The sequence below is a fragment of the Suricata suricatta genome, chromosome 16 (assembly GCF_006229205.1).
Source record: "Suricata suricatta isolate VVHF042 chromosome 16, meerkat_22Aug2017_6uvM2_HiC, whole genome shotgun sequence".
NCBI classification, from domain to species: domain Eukaryota; kingdom Metazoa; phylum Chordata; class Mammalia; order Carnivora; family Herpestidae; genus Suricata; species Suricata suricatta.
In genome coordinates, this window is record NC_043715.1 from 13,528,723 (window position 1) to 13,555,865 (window position 27,143).

Sequence of the window (27,143 nt, forward strand, 5' to 3'; positions counted from 1 at the left end):
CAGATAAATGTAGAAAGTATAATGAATTCCCTCCTTCTCCAGCTTCAACAACGATCGATTTAGAGCCAATTTTGTTTTGTTTGTATCCCTCCTTGTGTATGTATTTAACAAAATAGTGGTTGAGAGATGTGTGTGCCTATACACAGAGAAGTTTTTGGCTACGTACAATCCAGTAGTCCATGGGGGATTGTTTTGGTCTGTTTTAAATGTTTATTTTGAGAGGGCCCGCGCCAGTGGGATAGGGGAAGAGAGAGAGGGAGGGAATCCGAAGTAGGCTCTGTGCTGTCAGTGCAGAGCCCAACACAGGGCTCCATCTCAGGAACCTTGGGATCATGACCTGAGCAGAAATCAGGAGTCCAAGGTTTGATTGAGCCACCCAGGCGCCCTGGGAAATTTTGTTTTTACAGCTTCCTCAGAATTACATCTTTCGTAGAAGATAAAAGAGTGTTTTGAGGGGCGCCTGGGTGGCTCAGTGGGTTAAGCGTTGGACTTTAGCCCAGGTCATTGTATCACGGTCAGTGAGTTTAATCCCCGCATTGGGCTCTGTACTAACAGCTCAGAGTCTGCAGCCTGCTTCACATTCTGTGTCTCCTTCTCTCTCTGCCCCTCCCCCACTTGCACTCTGCCTCTCTCCCTCTCAAAAAATAAACATTAAAAAACTTTTTTAGAAAGGTGTTTTGAAAGTTTAATGTTAGCATTGCATTTTGAAGTCACCTGGCTTTTGCTTTTTTTTTTTTTTTAAGTTTATTTGTTGTTTTGACAGAGAGAGCAAGGGAGGGGCAGAGAGAGAATCCCAAACAGACTCTGTGCTGTCAGTGCAGAGCCTGATTCAGGACTTGATCTCTGGAACTGTGAGATTATGACCTGAGCTGAGATCAAGAGTTGGACGGACACTTAACAGACTGAGCCACCCAGGCAGTCCTAAAGTCACCTAGTTTCTGAAATCTTCTCATTTTTAAAGTAGTGTTATTGTTTTGTCCAAATTCTTTGTTTTTACTCTCTTCCTGTGCCTTTGGGCTTCTAAGTGATGAGGACCCTCCAGAATCCCCAACTCTAGTCTGCTAAAGTTCACATTCCTTTAAAATTAGAATCCAGTCCCAGCTGTATGGAGTCTATACTGATTAAGAAAATAGGGGCGCCTGGGTGGCTCAGTCAGTTAAGCCTCGGACTTCGGCTCAGGTCAGATCTCACTTTCGTGGGTTTGAGCCCCGTGTCAGGCTCTGTGCTGACAGCCAGCTCAGAGCCTGGAGCCTGCTTCAGATTCTGTGTCTCCTTCTCTGTCTGCCCCTCCCCCTCTCATGCTGTGTCTCTCTCTGTATCAAACATAGATAAAACATTAAAAAAAAATAAAATAAAACTAGACATTAGAGTATAGCGTAATGAAATAATTTCAAATACAGAAAAAGTAGTATGCATATGAATACTAATTTCAGCATTATATGACAAATGTCAGAAAGTTAGGGAAATTAGAAATTATTACTCATTGGAATGTTAGGTAGCCATTAAACTAAATTTACAAATACTGTAACAGATACTATGTCACGTGGTAAAAGGATTCAGTAGTGTCAGAGTCCATGATTACAGCTTTGTAAAAGTATGAGGAAAAATTCTTGGTAAAATGTATACCTAGTGAATTTTCTGTGATTTTTTAAAAAATACTAATTTTATTGAGAAACAAGATAAAAAACACTTTAATAATGCCTACATATTTTAGTATTTATAGCTTCCTCCAGAAAATCTTGATGGTCTCTGACTTCTGTAGCTTGTGCTTTTCTCATGAGTTACACATCTTGCTACAGGTCTTGTGGCCCTTTATTTTGTTAATTTTTAAATCTTGATTAATTTGGTCAGTGAGATTTGGTAACAGTATACTGTATGAAAATACAGTAAAGTTGGCGTTCTGTAAATGAAAGGTTTTAAGGATTGGACTATATCAACTTTGAAATGCCTTCTAGCTTGTTTGTACTCTAATGTCATATCTTCATACCTGAAATACAGTGGTCATACCTAAATCTGTTCATATCATTTATATAAAAAATTTTTTTAATGCTTTTTTATTTATCTTTGAGAGATAGAGACAGTGCGAGCAGGGGAGGGTCAGAGAGAGAGGGAGATATAGAATCTGAAACAGGCTCCAGGCTCTGAGCTAGCTGTCAGCACAGAGCCCCATGCGGGGCTTGAACCCACGAACCGTGAGATCTGACCTGAGCCGAAGCCGGACGCTTAACCGACTGAGCCACCCAGGCGCCCCTTTATCATTTATTTTATAAGGAAGAAATATTCTAGATAAATTAATACATTTCAATTATAAAAGCTTTTCTTTATACTGCATAATACCATTCTAGTCACTATTCACTCTGCTTCCTCACTTTACGAACGAGGCAGCTTTGAAGCTAAAGCTGGTCCCTTAGAAATTCAGGATCTTTTTTCTCTTTTTAGCTACTTTAAAAAAATTTTTTTTTACATTTATTTATTTTTTGAGAGAGAGTGCACAAGGGAGGAGCAGAGAAAGAGACACAGAATTTGAAGCGGGCTCCAGGCTCTGAGCTAACAGTCTGCACAGTTCCTAATGTGGGGCTCGAACCCACAAGCTGTGAGATCATGACCTGAGCTGAAGTTGGACACTCAACTGACTGAGCCACCCAGGCACCCCACTTTTTAGCTACTTTAAATAGAGCTTTCAGGATTACTACCTCTGGGCAGCTACATGATTTTGGGCAGTAGGTGTGAACTGCAGCAGTATCACCTTTCTCCTCCAAACAACATGAGGAGTGACTCAATCCATGGTTTTACACCTTCCCTTATTCAGAATGAAAAGATCATCCTTTAAAAGGCTCTTAGAAATCAATGATAAAAGTGGGACTGGATGGACTTACTGTTCCAGAGTTAAGAATTGGGATAAAGTGAGATTTTGGGGAAGAACCAATGTGTGACGTAGTGGTGTTACAGTAATAAAAATAGTAGTACAGGCCTACTCAGGAGATATTGCTGGGGCACCTGGGCAGCTCAGTTGGTTAAGTTGATTCTTGATTTCAGCGCAGGTCATGATCTCATGGTTGTGAAACTGAGCCCTGCATGTGGCTCTGCACTGGATGTGGAACCTGCCTAGGACTCTCTCTTTCTTCCCTTTGTCCTTTCCCCACATGGGCATGTGCATGCTCTCTCTCTCAAAAAAATTTTATTGCTAAAAAATGCTAACTTTGAGCAAGCTGTAACCTCTGGAGGTCCTCCCTCCATGTCGATGGCTGCTGACTGATGATGGGGTGAAGCTGAAGCTGTGGCAATTGCTTAAAATAAGACAGTGGAGTTTTTTGGCATCACTTGACTTCTTTCATGAACAATTTCTCAGCATATGATACTGTTTGATAATATTTTACCCACCATAGAACTTTTTTTCAAAATTTGGATCAGTCTTCTCAAACCCTGTTGCTGGTTTATCAACTAAGTTTATGTAATATCCTAAATTCTTTGTTGTCATTTCAACAATCACAGCGTCTTCACCAGGAGTAGAATTCGTCTTAAGAAACTACTGAAGAAAGTGGTTTATTTATGAGAAACAACTTCTCAGGGCACCTGGCTGGCTCAGTCAGAAGAGCATGTGACTCTTGGTCTTGGGATTGTGAGTTTGAGCCCCACATTGGGTGTAGAGATTGTTTAAGTAATTAGATAAATAGTAAAAAAAAAAAAATTCTCATCGATGTTTTTATCAGGAAATGGCAGCAATTCAGCCACATCTTCAGGCTCCCCTTTTAATTTTAGTTCTTTTGCTATTTATAGATTTGCAGTTACTTCCTCCCCTGAAGTCTTGAACCCTTCAAGGTCATTCACAAAGTTGGAATCAACTTTTTCCAAATTCCTGATAATGTGGATATTTTACTCTCTTGCCATGCATCACAATTGAAATGTTCTTAGTGGCATCTAGGATGGTGAATACTTTGTAGAAGGTTTTCAATTAACTGCCCAAGTCCATCAGGGGAGTCACTATCTATGGCAGGTCTAGCCATGTAAGATATATTTCTTTTTTTTTTAATGTTTTTTTTTTATTTTTGAGAGACACAGAGAGACAGTGGGAGCAGGGGAGGGTCAGAGAGAGAAGGAGGTACAGAATCTGAAGCAGGCTCCAGGCTCTGAGCTAGCTATCAGCACAGAGCCCGATGCAGGGCTTGAACCCACAAACCGCGAGATCATGACCTGAGCCGAAGCTGGATGTTTAACCAACTGAGCCACCCAGGCACCCCAAGATATATTTCTTAAAAGGTAAGACTTGAAGGGCACCTGGGTGGCTCAGTTGGTTGAGCTTTGACTCAGGTCACGTCCTCACCATTTGTGAGTTCAAGCGCCTTGTTGGGTTCTGTGCTGACAGCTCATAGCCTGGAGTCCACTTCAGATTCTACGTCTCCCTCTCTTTTCCCCTCTCTCGCTCGCAGTGTGTCTCTTTCTCAGAAATAAACATTAAAGGGGTGCCTGGGTAGTTCAGTCGGTTAAACATCAGACTTCAGGTCACGATCTTATGGTTTGTGAGTTTAAGCCCCACATCAGGCTCTGTGCTGACAGCTTAGAACCTGGAGTTTGCTTCTGACTCATGCTGTTTCTGACTTGATGATAAATAAACATTAAAAAAAAAAAACATAAAAATGTGGCTCATTCGGTGGGGCGGCTGACTTTGGTTCAGATCATGATTTCACAGCTCTTGAGTTCGAGCCCTGCATTGGGCTCCTTGCTGACAGCTCATCGCCTGGAGCCTGCTTCGGATTCTGTGTCTCCCTCTTTCTCTGTCCCTCCCCTGCTCACACTCTGTCTCTTTCTGTCTCTCAAAAATAAATAAACATTAAAAAAGGAAGAAAGAAAAGAAAAATCTCCTTGATCCAGGGGCTACAGAATGGATGTTGAAAACAGGCATTGAAAACAACATTAATCTCATACATCTCTGTCAGAGTTCTTGGGTGACAACAGGTGTGTTGTCAGTGAACATTAATGTTTGAAAGGAATCTTTTTGTTCTGAGTAGTAGGTCTCAGTGATGAGCTTAAAATATTTAATAAGCCATGTTATAAACAGATGGGCTATTATCCAGGCTTTGTTGTCCCCTTTGTAGAGCACAAGCAGAGTAGATTTAGCATAATTTTTTTTGTTTTATTTAATTTTGAAAGAGAAGAGAGAGAGAGAGAATCCTAAGGAGGCTCTGCACTGTCAGCACAGAGCTTAATATGGGCTTGAACTCACAATGCAAGATTATGACCTGAGCCGAAGTCAAATGGTAACCGACTGGGCCACCCAGGCTCCCCCAGATTAAGCATAATTCTTAAGGGCCCTAAGATTTTCAGAATGGTAAATGAGCATTGGTTTCAGCTTAAAGTCACTGGCTGCATTAACCCCTAACAAGAGAATCAGCCTTTTCTATGAAGCATTGATTCCAGGCATTGACTTCTCTTGATCTATAGAAGTCCTAGATGGCATCCCCTTCCAGTATAAGACTTTTTCATCTATGTGTGTTCAATGGGGTAGCACTCTTCATTTCCGTTAAGAACTTTTCCCTTTCATTCACAACTTGACTGGTGCAGGAAGTCTCACTTTTGGCCTGCCTCAGCTTTTGACCTGTTTGCTTATTGAATTTAATCATTTGTAGTTTTTCGTTTACAGTAAGAGACACGTGATTCTTCTTTGCCTTAAACACTTAGAGGCTGTTGTAGGGTTATTGATTGGCCTGACTTTGTTGCGGGGTAGTTACAAAAAGACCACCACACTACGAAAAGAAGCGAGGCATGATTTCATTTACGGCCGCATGCTTTTATTATGGCGGGGCCAAACCTGATCTCCCTGATGTTAAGGAGCAGAGAATGGCCCCAGAACGAAGGTGGTAGTGAGATTATATGGACAGAATGCATCATTATTGAGTTAACCAATCACAATCCATAGCATTCCATAGTGGCCAATTACATTGTAATACACAAATGCATTTTTGGCAGGGACGCACCCCTTCAAGGCTCTTTGTCCCTTTAAAATGACCAGTCATAGTTATACATCTAAGGTATCGCGAAATGGGGATGATTTCTCATCAGTTAACTGTCTGCCAGGTCTTAGTAAAAGGGGTGGTGGTTGTGCTTAGCAAGCAGGTGGAAGTTATACCCTCTGATAACTAACAGGGAGCTACATAGGCTTTTATCTCAATGTTTCAGCAGTTACCATGCAGTTAGAACAGTGAACAGGGAGATGCATTCACAAAGCAATTTATAGAAGCCAAAACAGCTGGTTAATGATTTTTCATTTTACTCAGGTTTGTTAACCTACAACAATTTCAGTATTGTTTCTTAGGGGATAGGATGCCTAAGCAAAGGGAAAGAGATGGGGGAATGGCTGAGCAGTCAGAACACATATACTTACCAATAAAAAAAAAAAAAACTGTCTAGCATTGGAGTGGTTGTGGGGTGGTTGGTGGCACCCCAATTACAATCGAAATAGTAACATCAAAGGTCACTGATCACCCATCACCACGACAAATATAATAATGAAAAAGTTTGGAATATTGTGAGAATTAACAAAATGTGACACAGACTTGAAGTGAGCAAATGCTTTTGGAATAACGGTGCTGATAGACTTGCTTAACGCAGGGTTACAAACCCTCAACTTGCCGTAAAAAATGCAGTATCTGAGAAGTGCAATGAAAAGAGGTATGCCTGCATAGAAACAAGATAGAATACTGAGAAACAGTTTTGTAATCACTAGCTCATAATCTTTTCATAGTGTTTGTATTACACTTGTTTACATGTCTCACAATTTATTTTTATGTCATTCTCATTAGATTGTGAATTCTTTGAAGCATTAGGATTAGGTTTTATTTAAATATCTTCTTGTCCGTGGTGACTTAGCACAGTACTTGATAAAAGAGCACTCAGCAAAGATTTGGTGAGTGGTCGAATGACAGTAAACATGTTGAGGCATAGCAGTTTAGAATAACCTCTTAATCATAAAAAGAATTTTAAATGAGTTATTGGACAATATTAGTACATGGTGTGTATATATGTATTTACATAAACAGTGCATACATTTGTTTATATATGTTTTATGTATATAGATATACAAATATCTATATGATAGATTTGTGATATGATTTGTATGAAACAGTAACTGGAGCAGAATACTTTATTAGCTTTCAGATTATTATTCCTAAAATTAGTATTATTAGTCATGCCAGGTACAAAGGTTATCGTAGTTAGCTTTGGAAACAGGTTAAAATCCTGTAAAGGTGATTAAATTGATTTTTTGTAGTAGACTAGTCTGGGGTCTAATGATTTATTTAGTTGATAATTATTTAGTATAGGTCTTTATTTCTTTTGTGGTTTAATGGCATTGTCTTCAATGAGTATAATTTCTGAAAGCTGAAAATTCTTGAAATTTAGGGGCACCTGGCTGGCTCAGTTCAAAGAGCATGTGACTCTTGATTTTGGGGTTGTGAGTTCAATCCCCATGTTGGGTATAGAGATTACTAAAACCAAGTGAAAAGGCTTAAAAAAAAAAAAAAAGAAAGAAAGATTGGGACACCTGGCTGGCTCAGTCAGTTAAGCTGCTGACTCTTGGTTTTGGCTCAGGTCATGATCTCATGATTTGTGAGTTCTAGCTCCACCTAGGGCTCTGGGCTAATGGTATGAAGCCTGCTTGAGATTCTCTTTCTCCCTTCTCTCTCTCTGCGCCTCTCTCTCATAAGTAAATAAATAAACATTAAAAAAAGAAAAAGAAAAATCCTTGAAACTTATGTTAAAATACTTTGGCAAATTATTTTTCTTTCCTTAAATCTAAAACAACAGAATTAAATTATGTAAATTAGTGGAATTTGGAAAAAAGAATGTTATTTTTATTTCAATTTCTTATTAATGTAATAGTGACAGCTTCGTACAAAGCACTGTGCTGCGTGGTTTGGGAATAACAGTGGAACCACAAAAATAGTGTTTGAGAAGGAAAAAAGAAAAAAATGTTTGATTTCAAGGAATTATACTGATAATATACAGTTGAAGTCCTCCAGTGATGGTGAAACAGGTTAATCAAGAAAGTTAAAGCTGGGGAAAAAAGATACAAAGCATACCTTAAACATTTTACTTCAATGTAAAACACATATAAAAAAGTCCATTTATCACTTAATTCTCATAGCAGTCTTATGAGATGTGAAGGTTTGTATAACACTGGTCTAATTTTCTGTAAATGTTTGATAGAATTTTGTTTAATAGAGAAGCCACTTGGGCTTGAATTTGTTTTTTGGAATAGTGTTTAATCTTACGTTCAATTTTTGTTATATATGTGGGGCAATTACATTTTCTATTTCTGTGTGTCAATTTTGGTAAATCGAGTATAAGAGATTTGCCCATTCTTGACTTGTTTGAATTTATAGGTATAATTTGATAAAGTCCCCCCTTTTAAAAATTTTATTTATTTTGAGTGACAGGGGGGTTGGGGGGGCAGAGAGGCAGAAAGAGAGGACAACACAGAATCTGAAGCAGGCTCCAGATTCTGGGCTGTCAGCACCGAGCCTGATGTGGGGCTCAAACCTACGAACCATAAGATCATGACTTGGGCTGAAGTTAGATGCTCAACCGACTGAGGCACCCCAATAATGTCCCCTTTTAATAATTGTCTATAGGATCTGTAATGATATTCCCCTCTTCATTAAGTAATCGTTACACAACATGGGACTTGAACTCACCACTCTGAGATTAAGAGTCACATGCTCTACTGACTGAGCCAGCCAGGTGCCCCCAAATTTACCAATTTTTGTTTTATTTTTAATTGTTTTAATTTAAAAAATTTATTTTTGAGTGCAAGCAAGTGAGCATGAGTCGGGGAGGGGCAGAGAGAGGGAGATAGATGATCTGAAGCAGGCTCTGTGCTGACAACAGAGGACCCAGTATGGGGCTCAACCTCATAATCATGAGATCATGACCTGTGCTAAAGTTGAATGCTCAACTGACTGAGCCACCCAAACACACCTAAAAATTTTTTTAAGTTTATATTTGGGACAGAGCACGCGCTTGAGAGAAAATGAGTGGGGAAGGGTCAGAGAGCAAGGGAGACACAAAATCTGAAGCAGACTCCGGATCCAGCCATCAACAGAGCCCAATTCAGGGCTGGAACCCACAAACTGTGAGATCACGACCCGAGTTGAAGTTGGACACTTAACCGATTGAGCCACCCAAGGTCACCAGACTACTTTTGAAGTTACATCTACAAATTTCAATATTTTCATTTTCTTGCAGTTCAGACCTTTAAAAATGTTTCTGCTTGGGGTGCCTGGGTGGCTTAGTCGGTTAAGGGTCCGACTTCAGCTCAGGTTGTGATCTCACAGTTTATGGGTTTAAGCCCTACGTTGGGCTCTGATGCCAGTGCAGACAGAGCCTGGAGCGTCCTTCAGATTCTGTGTCTCCTTCTCTCTCTGCCTCTTCCCTACTCACGCTCTGTCTCTCAAAAATAAATGTAAAAAAAAACTTTTTTGAAATTAAAAATAAATAAAAATGTTTCTGCTTGTAACTTCCTCTTTGACCCATGGATTATGTAGAAGTGTGTTGTTAAATGTTTGGCAATTTTCTGTTGTGTTTCTTGTTACTGAGCTCTAATTTAGTTAACATATGGTTAAAAGATATATTCCATGTGACTTCCATTCTGTTCTGTTAATGTTTTTTTTGTATCCTAGGATATGGTCTATATTCAGGTGTTCTCCATGTACATTACCGTGTTGGGTGAAGTGTTCTGCCAGTATCAATGAGATACAGTTTTTGTACATCCTTGTTGATATTCCACCAGTTTGATCAGTTACTGAGGAAGTCATGTTGAAGTCTCCATATGTAATTAGGGACTTACTTCTCTTTTCCTGTCAGTGTTTGTTTCATGTGTTTTAAAGCATTATTGTTAGGTATATTTACTATTAGGATTGTTATATTTCCTTGGTAAATTCACTTATTTTAAATCATTATGTAATGTTCCTTTTCTATTCTTGGTTTTCCTTGTTCTGAAATCTACTTTGTCTAACATTAATATAGTCTCTCCAACTAACTAACTTTTTTCTTTTTAATTTATTATTGGGGGGAGGGAGGTGAAGGCAAGCAGGGGAGGAGCAGAGAGAGGGAGAGAATCCCACAAACTGAGATCATGACCTGAGCCAAAATTTGAGCTGAAGTTGGACACTTCACCAGCTGAGCCACCCAGTTACCCCCCCCTTTTTTTTAACAGTTTAAAAAAAAATTTATGTGTGTGTGTGGTTTTTATTTATTTTTGAGAGACAGAGACAGTGCGAGCAGGGGAGGGTCAGAGAGTGAGGGAGGCACAGAATCTGAAGCAGGCTCCAGGCTCTGAGCAAGCTGTCCGCACAGAGGCCGATGCAGGGCTCGAACCCACAAACCGTGACATCATGACCTGAGCCGAAGTCGATTGCTTAACCGACTGAGCCACCCAGGTGCTCCTGTTTTTTTTTTTTTTTTTTTTTTTTAAGTTTAATTATTTACTTAGAGACAGGAAGAACACAAATGGGAAGGGGCAAAGAGAGAGGGGAGAGAGAATCCCAAGCAGGCTCTGTACTGATTGTACAATTTGAATTGGGTCTCAAACTCAAGAACTGTTTCATCATGACCTGAGCTGAAATCAAGAGTTAGACGCTTAACTCCACTGAGCCACCCAGGTGTCCTGTCTCTTTCCCTCCTGCCCTGCTTTTTTTTCTTTTTTTAGTTTATTTATTTTGAGAGGGAGAGAGAATCCCTAGCAGGTTCTGTGCCATTGGTGCAGAGCCCAGTGTGGAACTCAAACTCACAAACTGTGAGATCCTGACGTGAGCCAAAATCAAGAGTCAGACGCTTAACTGACTGAGCCACCCAGGTGTCCATTGATAAGAACTTTTAAGATCTATTCGCAGGAACTTTCAAATATGTAGTGCAGTAATATTAACTAATCCATACATTCACATCCCCATGACTTAAGTTATTTTATAACTATGTTTGTACTAAAATAGGTGGAGGGTGTCAAAAAGATAGAAACTTACAACTTTTTTTTTTGATGTTTATATACTACACCTCTTTTCATCCTTTTACTTTTTTATTTTTATTTTTTAAATGTTTATTTTTGAAAAAGAGATAGACACAAGCGCAAATGGGAAGGGCAGAGAGAGGGAGACAGGATCTGAAGTGGGCTCTGTGCTGAGAGTAGAGAGCCCGATGCGTGGCTTGAACTCATGAACCACAAAATCATGACCTGAGCCCAAGTCATGCTTAACTGACTGAACCACCCAGGAGCCCCTCATCTTTTTTTTTTCTTTTAATGTTTTTTTATTTATTTTTGAGAGACAGACAGCATGATCAGGGGAGGGTCAAAGAGGGAGATACAGAATCCGAAGCAGGCTCCAGGCTCTGAGCTAGCTGTCAGCACAGATCCTGACAGGCTCAAACCCACGAACCGTGAGATCATGACCTGAGCCAAAGCTGGACGCTCAACCTACTGAGCCACCCAGGTGTCCCGCTCCTCATCCTTTTACTTTTACCTTTTTACTCATTATATCAAAGTGAGTTTCTTCTTGTTAGTATATAGATGGACCATTTTTAAGACCACTCTGTCTTTAAATTGTTGTTTTATACCATTTCTACATAATTAGGTAGGACTGTTGAATTTAGGTCCATTTTATTATGTTTTCTATTCCTCTATTTTTCGTTTCTGTTTCTGCTTTCCTGTCTTTGGGGTTATTTGAACACTTTACTCTTCTAGTTTTAAGTCTCAAGTTTTTTGATACTTTTTTGTATGGTATGTTTTACAGGTCACTGTAGGGATTATAATAGAAATACTTTCACAGTCTGCTGAGAGTCAGTATTTTGCCATTTATTGTGGAATACAGAAACATATCTTAGCTTTTAGTTCATTGTGTTGTGCTTATCTTGTGTATTACATCTATATACATCAAAAACTGCATTAGACAATGTTATTTGTTTTTAACTGTAAAATAAATTTTAAGAGACTTGAGTCATGTGTAACGTTTCCCAGATATTTGCCATTTCTGTAACGTAAGCTATACATATTTCCCATTTTTTCCTGTATTTTAATTTTCCAAGTTTCCTTTTGATATCACTTCATCCTTCCTGGAAAACTTTTTTAATTTTTTTTAACTTTTTTTTTTTTTTTGAGAGCACGTGCTCGCAAGCAAGTGGGGGAGGGGCAGAAAGAGAGAGGGAGATACGGAATCCGAAGCAGGCTCCAGGCTCTGGGCTGTCAGCACGGAGCTGATGCCGGCTCAAGCCCACGAGTAGTGAGATCCTGACCTGAGGTGAAGTCGGTCACTTAACTGACTGAGCCACCCAGGAGCCCCTGGAAAACTTTAGAGCAGGTTTGTTGGTGAAAAATTCTTTTATTAGTTTTCCTTCATCTGAAAATGACTTTATTTTGCCTTCATTTCTAGAATTTTTTAAATGTTTTATTTTTGATACAGAAAGAGACAGAGCATGAGAGGGGGAAGGGCAAAGAGAGAAGGAGACCCAGAACCGGAAGTAGGCTCTGACCTGACGCGCGCTCGAACCCGAACCCACGAACGTGAGATCTGACCTGAGCGGAAGTTGGAGGCTTAACCGACTGAGCCACTAAGGCGCCCCTGCCTTCATTTCTGAAGAATTCCTGGCAAACAGTTCTTTCAGCAGTTTAGAAATATTGTTCTACTGTTTGGCCTCCATGGTGTCTGAAGTGAAATTCAGTCATTGAATAGATCAGTAGATTAATAGAACAGGCAATGCATTTTTCTCTGGCTACTTCCAGTATTTTACAAATTTATTTTTAGGTTTCTGCAGTTTGATTATCAGGAGTCTGGGCATACATTTCTTTGGATTTATTCGTTTTTAATTTCCTAAGCTTTTTCAATCTGTGCTTTTTGCTAAATTTGAAAAGTTTTCAGCCTATAGTTTTTTACATTTTATTGTGGTGCTACACTTTTTTCCATCCTTCTGCAACTCTTAGGACACAAATGTTTAGTCTTCTGCTGTTGTCCTACAGAACTCTAGTAGTTTGTTCACTTAAAAAATTTTTTTTTTAATTTCTTTTTCAGATTGGATACTCTGCATTGATTGATCTATCTTCCAAGTGCCCTGACTCTTTCCTCTCATTTCTATTCTGCTATTGAGCCCATCAGTGAGTTTCTTACCTTGGTTATTGTTTTTTTCAGTTCTGAAGTTTATGTTTTTTCTTTGTATCTTTAATTTCTTTTCTGAGACTTTATATCCATTTACTTCAAAAATACACACCTTGTTGCAGTATTTTTTATAGCAGTTGATTTATAAAGTCTTTGTCATTAAAAAATTTCCTTTAATTTTTTTTTAAATGTATTTTTGAGAGACAGAGAGAAAGAGCACGAACAGGGGAGGGTCAGAGAGAGGGAGACATAGAATCTGAAGACAGGCTCCAGTCTCTGAGCAAGCTGTCAGCACAGAGCCCCACGCGGGGCTCGAACCGCAAGATCATGACCTGAGCTGAAGTCGGATGCTAAGCGACTGAGCCACCAGGCACCTCGCCCCCCGCCCCGCCATTTATTTTAATGTTTATTTCTGAGAGAGAGTCAGAGTGCAAGATGGGGAAGGGCAGAGACAGAGGGAGACACAGAATCTAAAGCAGGCTCCAGGCTCTGAGCTGTCAGCACAGAGCCTGATGCGGGACTCGAACCCACGAACTGCGAGATGATGACCTAAGCAGAAGTCGGATGCTTAACCAGCTGAGGCGCCCAGGTGCCCCTGTTATTTTTTTTCCCCCCCAGTGGTTTTTTTTTTTTTTTTTTTTTTTTTTTTTTTTTTGAGAGAGAGATGAATGGGAGCAGGGGAGGGGCAGAGAGAGGGAGACAGAATCCAAAGCAGGTGCCATGTTCTGAGCTGTCCGCACAGAGCTTAATGCAGGGCTCAGATTTCTGACTACTACACAGGTTGTTCTGAGGGTAGCTAGTTCATTCATTCTGACTGCTGCTGTCACAGTTTATTTGTCCTCTTATAATGGCCATACCATAACCTCTACCACCTTGCTACCACAGAATCCTTATACATTTGTCTTTATGACCCTCTGTACAGATTTCTTTGAGGGTATATGTTAAGGAATGGGATTGCCAGATTCTAAGGTACATGTGTACATTTATCTTACACATTAAGACAGACATTTTATTAGGTACTAATAGTCTATTATTATTAGAATATTAGACTAATAGAATATTATTCACCCTTATAAAGGAAAGAAATCCTGTCACATGCTATAACATGGACTTAGATTATACTAATACTCTATTGTATGTGTGTCAAAACACATAAACACAAAAGTACTTTTTGCTTACTCATTCATCTGTCAGTGTATATAGGGGTTATTTTCACCTTGTGGTTGTAGTGAATAATGCTATTAATATGGGTGTGTGTATATCTCTTTGAGATTCTATATTCAGTTCTGTTGGATATGTCCCCAGAAGTGGGATTGCTGGGTCGCATGGTAATTCTATGTTCAAATTTTTAAGGAACTACCACACTGTTTTCCATAGTGGTACCCCACTTCACAGTCTCACCAACAACAATACATAAGGGCTCCAGTTTTTTCACATCCTTGCTAACACCTTTTTTTAATAGTAGCCACTCTGATGGGTGTGAAGTATTATCTCATAGTGGGTTTGATTGCATTTCTCTAATGGTTAGTGAAGTTGAACATTTTTTATATGCCTGTAGGCTGTTTGCACATGATTTTTGGAGAAGTATCTCTTCAAAGTCCATTGCTTATTTTTAGTCAATTTATTTTTTATTGGTGATTTGTTTATATTTAATAACATTAATATATGCATTCTTTTATTCTAGATGGCCTAGTTTTTCATGGATCTGAAATTTTTGAGTGTGATAGCAAGAAGACTGATAATTTTTATTTTTTTACTTACAGAACTTAGCATAATTTCTGGTATTTAATAAAATGCTTAATACTAGCTGAATGGAAGAATGTATAAAATGAGTTGCTGGGTTTATTTTTCCAGGAAAACAATGTTATGTTAATTTTTTAAATAATATTTTTTTAAATGTTTTATTTATTTTTGAGAGAGAGAGACAGCATGAGCAGGGGAAGATCAGAGAGAGAGGGAGACACACAGAATCTGAAGACAGGCTCCAGGCTCTGAGCTAGCTGTCAGCACAGAGTCTGATGCGGGGCTTGAACCCATGAACCATGAGATCATGACCTGAGCCGAAGCTGGACACTTAACTGACTGAGCCACCCAGGCACCCCTTTAAATAACTTTTAAAGTTTATTTATTTATTCGAGAGAGATAGTGTGCAGGGAGAGGCAGATAGTGAGGGAGATGGAGAATCCCAAGCAGGCTCTGCATGGTTAGCACAGAGCCTGAAGCAGGGCTCGAACTCATGAACTGTTAGATGGTGACCTGACCCAAAGCTGGATGCCTAAACGACTGTGCCACCCAGGTTTCCCTTCAATGTTAGGTTATTTTTTAAAAAATTAGATTTCTAAGAGATGTCTTGAGGATTAATCTCTGTTGTCTATGGTTTTTTTCCCTCTTCCATATAATTTACTACAATTGGATATCTAGGATCCTGCAGAATCTTAGAGTTGAAGGGTCTTTAGAGATAAGAGGCTTAAGTTTTGTTCATCATACTGTATTTAGTGTGGAAAGGACACAGTTTTCTTTTTAAGATAATTCATTTAATTTGTTTACTAGTCTGGTTAGCTGAAATCTTACTATGGTATAAATCTGGGGTTGCTGTGGTAGATCTAGGTTCCTGGTTTGGTCTTGTGTATGTACAGTCTTTGTGCTAGATAACTTCTGTTTTCTTTTCCAGAGTCACATAGCTTTTGTTCCCTCTGATATGTCTTCGGAGGCTCACTCTTGTGCACTGTGTCTGTAGGCTTCTCTTCTTTCTGTCTTCCAGCTGGGGATAGATGGGAGAGGTACCAGGAGACCAGAGGGCAGGAGGAATGGGGCTAGGTATTTATTTCCCTTCTCCTTTCTGGCCAGATTGCTGTGAATTGTCTGCATGACTCTACCAAAGAGCATGATTTTTGTCTTGGAGATCCCCTTGCCAGGTTTCAGTTGCTTATCTTGCCTTTTCAGGCCTGGATGTGTTAGTGGACAATCCACTATCCTTTGTGGGGTTCTTGGAACCTTACCCACACCTTGTAAATAATCTTTACATTCTTCTCAAATTACCCAGGATGTGGATGCTATCTGTTTTTAGCTGGAACCTGATTGTTAGAGTCTTTGAACAGGCCCTGTGATTTTACTTACTTTTTAAGATTTGAACAAATAAGTGTTATTACTGAATGATAGGATTAGTAATTTGGGTTTATTTTTATCTGTCTTCCACAGGTTTACAGTAGGCTTTTAGAGTTTGTTTTCCCAAACGTCCCCAGTTAAAAGATTAAAAGTAAAATATAAACAACTTTTCCATATTTCAATATTTTCAACTTCCTTCACAGGGTTGGGTTTCTAATTTGCAGCATAAAACATTTGTTAAGTGTCTCTTTCAGAGAAGTAGAGCACTTTTCTTCCTCACAGTCCCTATTCTTAGGACTTGGGATCTTTTCTATTCCAGGTTATTATGCTCTACTCTTTCAGCATGTTCCAAAGCTAGCATTTATGGATTCTCCCCAATCTTAGGCAACTACGTGAAATAAAGATGTCTTTACAACCTCCAACATTTCATGTTGCTAACGTCACTTCTTTGTTATCTACTTCTTTTGTTAACCTGTGTCTTTCATTGCCTAGCTCACTTGAGATACCTATTCTGATTAATTTTTTGGGTAAACTTTATTTTCCTAATATGTATTAATGTATTAGCATATTAATTAGCACTATTCTTTATCTGTTTACATCCTCATTACGTTTTACTGAGATGGGAAGATGTTTTTGCTTTGACTTTAAAAAAAACTTTGTTGTTCTGTGTGACAGAACTCTAAATCTCCCCCTTCTGCCCTTTTGCCCTTATGATTTTTCTCCCCTCTCTTCCTTGTCACATTCTCCCCCAAGCATTCCCTTTCCAGAACCTCATTTGTGCATATCACATGCACTTTAATGTTCCTTCTTTGGAGTTTAGGCACTTGTCTCTCTGGACACTTGCTCTTTACACATAGGCAACGTTATATTTCTGGTTGTGGTTTAATATCCTATTAAACCTGCTGCTAGTTTTCTTCTTTTGTTTTCCAGAAACTTTCTTGCCTGTTTTGCTTTCTGCTGAGGCATATGGCTGATGCTTTCTGCATGGGAGAGTGCCTGCTAGGATTTGGTAGTTTGTTCCCGTGTTTATTTAGTGGTAGCTGCTGTTGCATTCCTTTTAAAGGTAAGGAAAATGCAGCTCAGAGTTGTTAAATAGCATCCACAAAGGCTGTTAAAAACAGAAGTCAGGATTGAAAATCAAGCCTCTGTCACCTTTGCTGCATTGCCTCTTTGTAGAGCCCTGCTTACACTTCAAACGTAATGTGCATCCTTCCTCTTCTTGGAAGCTTCCCAGAGCTCTGTGGCAGAATGAATGTCCTCTGCCGTCGCTCTCTTCTTGCACTGGCCCTTGATGGAACAGCATCTGAGTTAAGAGGGATATCAAGACTATGTATACCTTTTTAATCACAGTTTTAATATTATTGTTGTGCAGGCAATGCTACATTTGGGCTTTGTACCCAAATCTTGTCCTTATACATCTATTGACTTAATTTCTGGAGTAGTGGTGAGACAGAAGGGCTGATAGTTGGCACCTGGTGAGATTTCACCTCTGTGCTCCTTTTCTTGCATTAGCTCTTTGTCACAGGCTCACACATGGTATGCATGCTCTCTCTCTTTAGTGTTTGTTAAAGGAGATGGTCATCAGTTACTAGATAGTTGTAAGCATGTTGCTCAGTAATGCACCATACTTACTTTCCTTTGTAGTTTTTCACACACACACACACACACACACCACCTCTGGTAGACACCAGTCTGTTCTCTGTATCTGTGAATTTAAGAGTGTCTTTTCCAGATTCCACGTGTTCCACTTATGATGAGGTGATCTTGATTGTTCATGTTTTTTGATGAGTTATGGTTTGTCTCTTTTAAATATTTATTTATTTTGAGAGAGAGAGAGCACAAGCAGGAGTGGGGCAGAGAGAGAATCTTAAGTGGTCTCTGTGCTGATAGCACAGAGCCCAATATGGCGCTCTAACTCACGAACTGCAAGATCATAACCTGAGCTGAAATTAAGAGTTGGACGTTCAACCAAGTGAGCCACCCAGGTTCCCCAATATTTTTTTTCCTAAGGAGACAAATGACTTTATATTATTACTTATTTTTGATAGCAATTCTAAATTTTATGCTTCCTGAGATGGGTTTTTTTTTTTTTTAATGTATTTACTTGGAGCAAGCTGGGGAGGAGCAAAGAAGAAGAGAGAATCCCAAGCAGACTCCACACTGCTAGCACAGAGCCTGCTGCAGGGCTCAAACTGATGAATTATGAGATCGTGACCTGAGTGGAATTCTAGAATTGGACACTTAACTGACTAAGCCACCTAGGTGCCCCTTGTTTTTAATATTAACTCTGTTAGTGTAAACTCATTGGGTTTGAAAATAGTTTACATATAGTAATAATTACATTTTTTTCCTTTTTAGTTCGTTTTTTTTCTATATGTATGTATATGTGCTTTTTTAAAATTCAGAATTTAGGGATTCCTGAGTTGCTCAGTCTGTTAAAAGCATCTGACTTTGGCTCCGGTCATGATCTCGTGGTCTGTGAGTTTGAGCCCTGCATTGGGCTCTGTGCTGACAGCTCAGAGCCTGGAGCCTGCTTTGGATTTTGTGTGTTTGTCTCTCTCTGCACCACCCCCACTCACACTTTGTCTCTGTCTCTCTTTCTCTCAAAAATAAATTTAAAAAACATTTTAAAACTCAGAATTTAAGGTGATACTTCATATATATAGTTCTGCCTTTTTAACTAATATTGTTGATATATTTTCACTTCAGTAAATATGTTTTTAAAAATTTTAGTGGGTATGTAAAAATCCAGCATAAATGTACTATAGTTTAATAAGCAATATTAATTATTTTTTCATATGGTTCATTAGTCTAATTTTTTGGTCCTAAAATGTGTTGATAAATATTTTTGTTTAAAAGTCTGTGCATGAATCTCTGTTTCTTTTTTTAATGTTTGTTTATTTTGAGAGAGCGCACCAGAGCATTTGCACGAGTAGGGGAGGGGCAGAGAGAGAGAGAGCGAGAGCAAGAGCGAGAGAGAGAGAGAGAGAGAGAGAGAGAATCCCAAGCAGGCTCCACCCTCTTAGCACAGAGCCTGATATGGAGCTTGATCCCACAAACTGGGAGATGGTGACCTGAACTGAAATTAAGTTGAGTGCTCAAATGACTGAGCCACCCAGGCACCCCTTGGGCTGGATAATTTTTTTGTTGTGGCAGGCTTTCATGTTCATTATAGAATTTTTAGCTGCCTTTCTGGACCTGCCCACCAGATGCCAGTAGCATCCCCTCCAATTATGACAACTTAGAATATCTCCAGTCATGGCCAAATATCCTATATGGGGCAAAATCACTTCCATTTGAGAACCACTCTAAAGTCATAGTTCTAACCAGTTTTGTAGTTGCCAGATTCTTTTAGCTGTTTTTTCCAATAGAATATAAGTTCCTTTGAGGGCAAGGACTGTACCTTTTTATTTTTATTGTTTTAGATCTTTAGCATCTAGCTATTGTCTGATGTAAAGGTAATCAGTAAATATTTGTTGACTGGGTTGAACATAATTCAGTATAATGGATCCAAGGTATTTCATGACATACAGGCCCCATTATAAACTGGGACTTAGGTTAATTATTAAATATGTAAAGGCTTCTGGAGATACTTTTATAAAAGGAAAATACATCTGATGTTTTTTCTTAGTGGTTTTTGCACAAGCCGACAAATATCCCTAGTGTTTTTTCTTTACATTGGATATTTTGTTTGGTTCATCTGTTTATTGGTTACTTTGTTAGACCTAGCTTTTGTTTGGATGTTACACCAAGTCCAGAATTAATTGAGCAACATAGGATTTGTCCTGTCTCAATATGGAATACGCAATGATACACACTCCTTTGTGGGTGGAGGGGGCTGGTTTTGTTGACTGTAAGTCTTCTGTTCAGTGAAAGTCTTGGTAAATAGCCTTCTGTTGAATTTTAAATTTTTTTTCTTGGACTTTTCACCCCCCTTCATATATTTCTTTGTATTTGAGTAAATATTAATATTTCTGTGTACTAGTTATTTTCCCCCAAAGGCTGGGACAGGAGAATTTGAGGAATTGAGGGAAGAATTTTTTTTATTTCTTTTTTTTAATGTTTTTAATTTATTTTTGAGAGAAAGAGAGAGAGCGCAAGCAGGGGAGGGTCAGGAGAGAGAGGGAGACACAGAATCTGAAGCAGGCTCCAGACTCTGAGCTAGCTGTTATCAAACTGTGAGATCATGACCTGAGTCGAAGCTGGACGCTTAATTGACTGAGCCACCCAGGTGCCGTGAGGGAAGAATTTTTAAAAATTTTGTTTAATGTTTATTATTTATTTTTGAGGGAGAGAGAGAGAATACAAGAAAGGGAGGGGCAGAGAACAAGGGAAACACAGAATCCCAAGCAGGCTCCGGGCTCTAAGCTGTCAGTACAGAGCCTGACGTGGGGCTTGAACTCACGAACCATGAGATCGTGACCTGAGCCAAAGTCAGACACTTAACCAAATTGAGCCACCCAGGTGCCCCAAGGGAAGAATATATTTTTTGAGTTTGGTTCTAAATTTGATAATCTTTTCTCATCACTACCCTGATGAGATTTTTGGGAGAAGTTGGATGCCTTTCTGTTACTTAGTTTTATATCAACCTGCTCCTCCATCAATGTATAATATTTCATTTTAACCATCGCCAGCGTCTTTGAGCTCTACCTTGAAGATCTCAGATCCTCACCAGTGAGTGGTAGCTACCCCATTCTAAGCTGTTGCCAGCTCTTGTCTGGACTACAGGAATAGCCTTCTTGGTCCCTTGCTTCTATTATTATCCTCCACCAGTCAGTTCTTTACACAGACCAAAGTGATCTTTAAGAAATGTGAATCAGATTATGTTATTTGCCTTTATTAGAAAACCATTCTGGTTTATAATACCAGCTAATCCTTCTATAATTAATGTTAGTTTCTGCACTAATTTCAACTTGAGGTAGTAACTGTGTTTCTTTTCTTTTGCCAGGAGGAACAACACAGCATGCTGGGCTCTGGATTTAAAGCTGAGCGTTTACGAGTCAATTTGAGATTAGTCATAAACCGTCTTAAACTATTGGAGAAAAAAAAAAGTAATGCATGATTTCCTTGTATTTTACTTCCCAAAATACATCACCAGGTTCTAGCACCCTAATGTTTGGCCCTGTTAGGCTTGTACTGTGAAGTCTTAGGGATCCCATATTCTTGAAGCTTTAGATATATTACTGCTGCCCTTTGTGACAAGTTAGACCGAATCACTTTGTTGCAGGGAATAGGTAGTGTGATTCCTGAGGTGGACATTTCTGGCTACATAAATAATATTCTCACCTAGACAGGAGGAAATTCTAGAAACTAGATGAGTTGGGACTAGATTTGCTAAGAGACAGTGAGCTAGGTTGTAGAAGAAATCCATTTCTCTCTGTTGGGGTGGAAGCCTTCCACAGGCCAAGTGGCCCACTGTACTGATGCTATGTGACTGGATGCGATTTGTGACTTAGCGGAATTGGCCCAGAAAGCCAGGAAAGAGATTGCTGACTATCTGGCTGCTGGGAAAGATGAACGAGCTCGGATCCGTGTGGAGCACATCATCCGAGAAGACTACCTCGTGGAGGCCATGGAGATCCTGGAGCTCTATTGTGACCTGCTCCTGGCTCGGTTTGGCCTCATCCAGTCTATGAAGTAAGATATTTTGTCTTTTTTTTTTTTTCTTCTAATCTGTATTTAGATATGGCTTATAGAAAAAACTGTACATATTTTATGCATACATTTTGATAAGTTTGGACATATGCATACACCTCTATACCATCATCACAATCAAGGTAATAAAATTTGTTTCCTCCAAGTTTCCTTGTGTCCCTCCCCTCCTCCCCCTTTTTTAGTAAGAGTACATGACATCAGATCTCTACCCTCTTAACATTTTCTAATTTATTTATTTTTAAGCTAATATTTTGTTTTTTAATTTTTAAAAGTTTTTTAAGTTTATTTATTTATTTTGAGAGAGAGAGAGTAGGGGAGGGGCAGAGAGAAGAAGAGAGAGAAGCCAAGCAGGCTCTGCATCATCCACACAGAGCCTGATGCAGGGCTCAAAGTCATGAACTGTGAGATCAAGAGATGGATGTTTGGGTGCCTGTGTGGCTCAGTTGGTTAAGCGTCCGACTTCAGCTCAGGTCATGATTTCGTGGTTTGTGGGTTCAAGCTCCACATCGGGCTCTGTGCTGACAACTAGCTCAGAGCCTGGAGCCTGTCTTCAGATTCTGTATCTCTGTCTCTCTCTGACCCTCCCCTGCTCACGCTCTCTCTCTCTCTCAAAAATAAATAAAACATTTTAAAAAATTCAAAAAAAAAAAGAGTTGGATGCCTAACTGGTTGAACCACCCAGGCAGACCTGTATTTTAATTTTTTAATGTTTATTTTTGAGAGAGAGACAAAGCACAAATTGGGGGGCAGAGAGAAGAGGGAATCACAGAATCCAAAGCAGGCTCTGGACTCTGAGCTGTCAGTACAGAGTCTGATGCGGGGCTCAAACTCTTGAACCATGAGATCATAAATGGAGCCGAAGTTGTATGCTTAACCAACTGAGTCACCCAGGTGCCCTATACTCTCTTAATATTTTTAAGTGCCTAGTACAGTATTGTTAACTATAGGCACAGTGGTATTCCAGAGGTATCTAGAACTTAATGCATCTTGTATAAGTGTAATGAAATAAGGTATTTTGAAGACCTAAGTCAAATCACCTCTTTGAGAGAGGGAGCTTGCAGAAGTATTAATACTGATGTTGTTGTACTATATGTGGGCAGCTAGCACAAGGGACTATCTCACATACCCAAGGACCTTTTTCGTAATGGCTTTGCTGGAATGCTTAATCTCACTGTAGATAGTTGTTGAAAAGAAAGGAAGGAATTTGAACTCAAAAGGCCTAATTTTGAGTCTTGGCTCAGCCATTTCCCGACTTTTGGACCTTGGGCTTGTTAGTTAGTTTGAGTTTCACCAAAAGTAAAATAGGAACCCTAGAGTAATTTGTGAGAATCCAATGAGATTTGTGAAAGAGCTTTCCAGGGTTATCAACTATATGATACAGATGCTAGGGTTTGTTGGTTTTTTTTTTAAGAATGTTAAATTTTATTAAATTTTTCCTTAATTAGGGAACTAGATTCTGGTCTGGCTGAATCTGTGTCCACACTGATATGGGCTGCTCCTCGACTTCAATCAGAAGTGGCTGAGTTGAAAATAGTGAGTACAGCCAGTTTCAATGATATCTGTAGTTTGTCATATTGTTAGGTTGGTTAACGTAAGTCATTTCTGCTTTGACCAGATATTTTGTGCCCTTCTCATGCTGCCTTTGAAATAGGCTTTGTAAATTTGTCTCTACCTTCTTTTCAGCCCTCATGTAATGCAACAGAACAGTGTTTTGCAAACCTGAATAATTTTTTTAAGGTGCAAAGTACTGTGTACCTTCATTTTTGTCCTATTTTTATTGTAATGTTAATGTAAGTATATTCAAATAGAAAAGTTCTTACCAACTGTAAACTAGTAAAGTTAACATTAATTTGAGGTGATGTATTTTGCCTCACTCATTAATTCCACAAATTTATCAAGTTGATTTTATGAACGAGGTGGCACTGAGGGTACAGCAGAATATGATACTGCCTCTACTCTTGTAGCTTAAAATCTAGCAGAAAAGACAGACATTAACTAAAAACTTCCCCTCACAACAGGGATATAGTACTGACTGCTAGGATGCAAATTCATTTGAGTTGTTAACTATTTTCTACATCTTTGTCTTTTTTTTCTCTAGATTGTCTCAGTCCTATCGACTGACCCGTCTTCTTTTTTCTTTTTTTTTCTTTTTTAGTTTTGAGAGAGAGAAAGAACTGAGAGAGAGAGAGAGAGAGAGAGAGAGAGAGAGAGAGCGCGAGAGCGCGAGCGAGCGCGAGCGTGGGGCGGGGGGCGGGAAAGGGAGGGGTTGTGGGAGCAGAAAGAGAATCCCAAGCAGGCTTTGCACTGATAGCCTGAGCCACAAACCAATGAGATCATGACCTGAGCCGAAGTCAAGAGTCAAACAATTAACCAACAGAGCTACTCAGATGCCCCTTAAGCTTTCCTTGTCTTCTGTATGTTTTCATTTATTTAAAAAAAAACTTTTTACCTGTCTATTTTTGAGAGAGAGAGAGAGTGGTGGAGGGGCAGAAAGGGAGGGAGACACAGAATCTGAAGAAGGCTCCAGGCTCTGAGCTGTCAGCACAGAGCCTGACGCAAGGCTCGAACCCACGAACCGTGAGATCATGACCTGAGGTGAAGTCAGATGCTCAACCAACTGAGCCACCCAGGTTCCCGTGTGCACGCGCGCATGTGTGTGTGTGTGTGTTTAAGAGCTCTTCTTAATATTTGGGGTATTTATAGTCTGTTTTTGTTTCATAGCTGTGAATATTATTCATTAGCTTTTCTTGTTTCTATAATTATTTGCTTCTTTTTGTTTTAGACTATTTTATAGTAGAGGCTTTTCGCAAGTTTGGTTACTCTTGGCTGTTGGATTATATTTACATATGAGCCACTAAAAAAATGGCTTGGAACCTCTTGTGTGCCTGGGTGGGGCTTATTGCCAGATGCCTTTTTATTGTTGAATGATTTAAGCCCGCCCTTAAGGAAACTCCAGAGTGTCAGGAACTTGGTTTTTTCTCTTGGTATGGTCATTTCCCTTGGAGAGGAATCCTATTTTCTACCTTAAGGGTATAAGCTGGCAGCCAGAAGTTCTGAGAACCATGGGAGGAAGAAGCCAAAGGTCTCATTCTTCTCTTATAGAAGACTGACTTTTTATGTTGGAAGTATTCTTGCTCTCTGCTGTGCTTGGAGTCCAAGGTCCCTTTAGTTTAACCTCCCCAGAGAGTCAGTCTCTTGTATTCTATTCCTGTAGGGATGGTAGTCATAAGTCAGAGTTTTGTGGGTAGAGGAATGGGAGAGTAGAGGGCAGTGGTTCTCTTTTTTTAATTATTTTTTTATTTATTTTTTATTTATTTTTATTTTTTTTTTTTTAAGTAAGCTCTACATCCATTTTGGGGCTTGAACTCACGACCCTGAGATCAAGAGATACATGCTATACCAACTGAGCCAGTCAGGCACTTGCTTCTCAAATAGACTTTTAATTTTAGTCTTTTTGTTTGTTTGTTTGTTTTTAGTTTTTATTTAAGTAATTCCTATACCCAACATGGGGCTTAAAACTCATGATCCAGAGTCGTATACTCCTCTGACTGAGCCACCCAGGTGCCCCAACCTCAGTCTCATTTTAACCTCGCCTTTATTTTTACTTTATATCAAGATTTATTCAAGATGAAACAGATTTGTATGTTTTTTTAAAAAAAATGAACTCATTAAAAACTAGAAGAAAACTAGCTAGATTTTTTTTTTAAAAAAACCTCATAATGGGAAAGGCCACGAAAGACAATGTGATTAAATTAATATAATAAAAAATTTCTGCATAGTATAAAGCAACCAAAACCATTATCAAAAGACAAATGACTAAGTTACATCATCTGTACCGGGTCTGTATATTGAACAGCGAGTGCGTCCTCACTGCGTTTTCAGGTGCTGGGACCACTCTGCTTCAATGCCAGTGATCTCCTGCCTGGATTATTATCATAACTTCTTGAATCTTCTTCCTATACCTACTTTGGTTTCCTTTGGTCTGTTCACCAGTCCATCAAAACAGCTTAGGATTCTATTAAAAAACAGATCTGGTCCTCTCACTACCTCTTGCTTTAAAGCCCTTTAGTAGCCATTGTTCTTGTGATAGAAACAAAATTCCTAATACGGCCTATATGACTCTGCATTTTCTGGTCCCCACATGCCTTTTTTACTTCATTTCCTATCGCACTACTCCCTTGGGCTAAACACTGACTTTATTTCAGCTTGAGGATTGGCCCTATTTTTCCGTAAGAGGCCTTTGCACATGCAACAGCATTTTCCTAGAACGTTCTTCCCTGTTAACTCTCAATTATCCTACGTGTCTCCATGAATCACTTTATTCAGGAAGCCTTACCTGATTTTTTTTGATCAGACCTCATTTTACTGTTAAAAGCTATTGACACTGTGGTGTACTTTGCCTTGGTGGCATTTATTACAGCTGCATTTGTATCTTTGTGTGATTGAGTAATGACTTTTCCTCAGATTATAAGGCTCTGTAAGAACAACGTTTGGTATTGTTATTGTGTTAATAGCATATATCATAATGTTTGTAATAGAATTTTGCACATGGTTACAGCTCAGTGACTGGCTAGATGAACAAATGTGAATAATATGTACCCTTTAAGGATTTACAGACCCTGTTTTTTTTGAATTCTTGTAGTGAAAAGAAGCATGTTTACTATTAATAGGAGGAAGTTTGAAGCAGCTTATAGGAATGGTTTCCACTTTTATTTACTGTTTTTTTTTCCCCCTCTGTAGGTTGCTGATCAGCTCTGTGCCAAGTATAGCAAGGAATATGGCAAGTTATGTAGGACCAACCAGATTGGAACTGTAAATGACAGGGTAATGAACATACTGGTTAAACATCGTGCAGTAGACAGGGTTGTGGGCACATTACCCTGTTGCCTGCATTGATTCTAGTGGGTCCTGCTATATGTCTGAGTCAATCTAGGGTTGCATACTTCATAGTGAGGCTGAGAAGGCTTATAGGCTGGCAGTGCCGTCAGCCCCTTACCCTCTTCCTAAACTTCTGTTTGTGAGGTCCCCCTGTCTTTTGTGCCCCTTGTGATTTGTGGATGTAGAAGCAAGGAGAGAAGTGGATAAATTTAAATGTGGAAGGCAAGGGTGTCCGTCTCATTAGCACCTGGGTCATGTGTAACCAGAGAACATGAAAGAGGCCTGGATTTTCTAATATGTCTCATGACCAAAAAAACAAATCATTTAACTGCTCTGAACTGCTTTTTTCTCCATTTACATATAATATAAAAG

The 27,143-nt window shown here is 39.3% G+C and overlaps 1 protein-coding gene across 4 annotated transcripts in view; it reads left to right on the top strand.

Moving 5' to 3' along the window:
- The window catches only part of IST1 (IST1 factor associated with ESCRT-III), a 47,749-nt gene that overhangs the window by 15,352 nt on the left and 5,254 nt on the right, over nt 1-27,143 (top strand). For 3 of the 4 annotated variants that reach the window (XM_029925173.1, XM_029925171.1, XM_029925174.1), the window contains exons 2-5: nt 21,187-21,289; nt 21,695-21,875; nt 23,339-23,426; nt 26,634-26,717. In XM_029925173.1, the coding sequence (XP_029781033.1) occupies nt 21,202-21,289; nt 21,695-21,875; nt 23,339-23,426; nt 26,634-26,717 (441 nt within the window). In that variant the 5' untranslated portion in view covers nt 21,187-21,201. Of the gene's footprint in view, nt 1-13,049; nt 13,133-21,186; nt 21,290-21,694; nt 21,876-23,338; nt 23,427-26,633; nt 26,718-27,143 lie in introns of all 4 variants that reach the window. The other variant, XM_029925175.1, reaches the window with a different exon arrangement.